This window comes from Triticum dicoccoides, chromosome 1B (genome assembly GCF_002162155.2).
Source record: "Triticum dicoccoides isolate Atlit2015 ecotype Zavitan chromosome 1B, WEW_v2.0, whole genome shotgun sequence".
NCBI lineage: Eukaryota > Viridiplantae > Streptophyta > Magnoliopsida > Poales > Poaceae > Triticum > Triticum dicoccoides.
In genome coordinates, this window is record NC_041381.1 from 575103277 (window position 1) to 575104307 (window position 1031).

Below are 1031 nucleotides of genomic sequence, written 5' to 3' on the forward strand. Positions count from 1 at the left end.
TTGGATCCATATGTTTCATGCTACGGTTAGATTTATCTTAATTCTTCTTTTATAGTTGCGGATGCTTGCGAGAAGGGGTAATCATAACCCAAGCACCGATCCACCCACATATCAAATTATCAAAGTAGCAAACACGAATCAACTAAACATGATGAACGTGACTAGATGACAATTCCCATGTGTCCTCGAGAGCACTTTGCTTTACACAAGAGAAAGTTCCTGCTTGTCCTTCGCTATAAAAAGTATTGGGCAACCTTGCTGCACCTTGTTACCATTGTTACTTGTTACTTGCTACGAATTATCCTACTACAAAACTATATGTTACTGTTACTTCCAGTGCTTGCAGAAAATACCTTGCTGAAAATCACTTGTCATTTTCTTCTACTCCTTGTTGCATTCAACACTCGTACTTATCGAAAGGAGTACAATTGATCCCCGATACTTGTGGGTCATCAGTATGCATCAACACAATGAGCTGAGACATGCAACACATACTACACAACGCCCGTTTTGTTGTTTTTTAGTTGGAGAAGCTTTTCATTTTGCATTATTATTGGGTTTTACTCTAGTTACATGAAAACCTGTGAACACACGTCACGTTTATTGGATAGCTAAGGTGCATGCATACCAAGCACCATGCAAGTTGCAGAGAGTTCTATCACTGGCTAGCCGATAATGCGTCGCCCCCCTCCATCCGACACATTATCGGCAGCTGTGTCGCGGTTTGCTGCACCTTTGCCACCTTTGGGCTGGCCGTTTGCTGCTCTGTGTTAACATGGTATGGGTTGTCGTAGCCTTGTTGCTCTTGTCCTGATTGCTGCCCTTGTCCTAGTTGGTGTCCTTGTCCTGATTGTTGCCCTTGTCCTGACTGTTGCCCTTGTCCTGACTGCTGCAGAGAAATTGGGTAGTACCCTTGTTGCCCTTGTCCTGGTTGTTGCACTTGTCCTATTTGTTGGCCTTGTCCTGGTTGTTGCGCTTGTCCTGTCTGTTGCGGAGAAGTTGGGCAGTGCCCTTGTTGCCCTTGTCCTGGT

The 1031-nt window shown here is 44.6% G+C and overlaps 1 protein-coding gene across 7 annotated transcripts in view; it reads right to left on the minus strand.

Moving 5' to 3' along the window:
• Positions 1–442: 442 nt before the first annotated feature.
• The window catches only part of LOC119348853 (glutenin, high molecular weight subunit 12-like), a 2647-nt gene continuing 2058 nt past the window's right edge, over positions 443–1031 (minus strand). For 2 of the 7 annotated variants that reach the window (XM_037616848.1, XM_037616847.1), the window contains exon 2: positions 443–1029. In XM_037616848.1, the coding sequence (XP_037472745.1) occupies positions 659–1029 (371 nt within the window). In that variant the 3' untranslated portion in view covers positions 443–658. The other 5 variants (XM_037616849.1, XM_037616846.1, XM_037616853.1 and 2 more) reach the window with 4 other exon arrangements.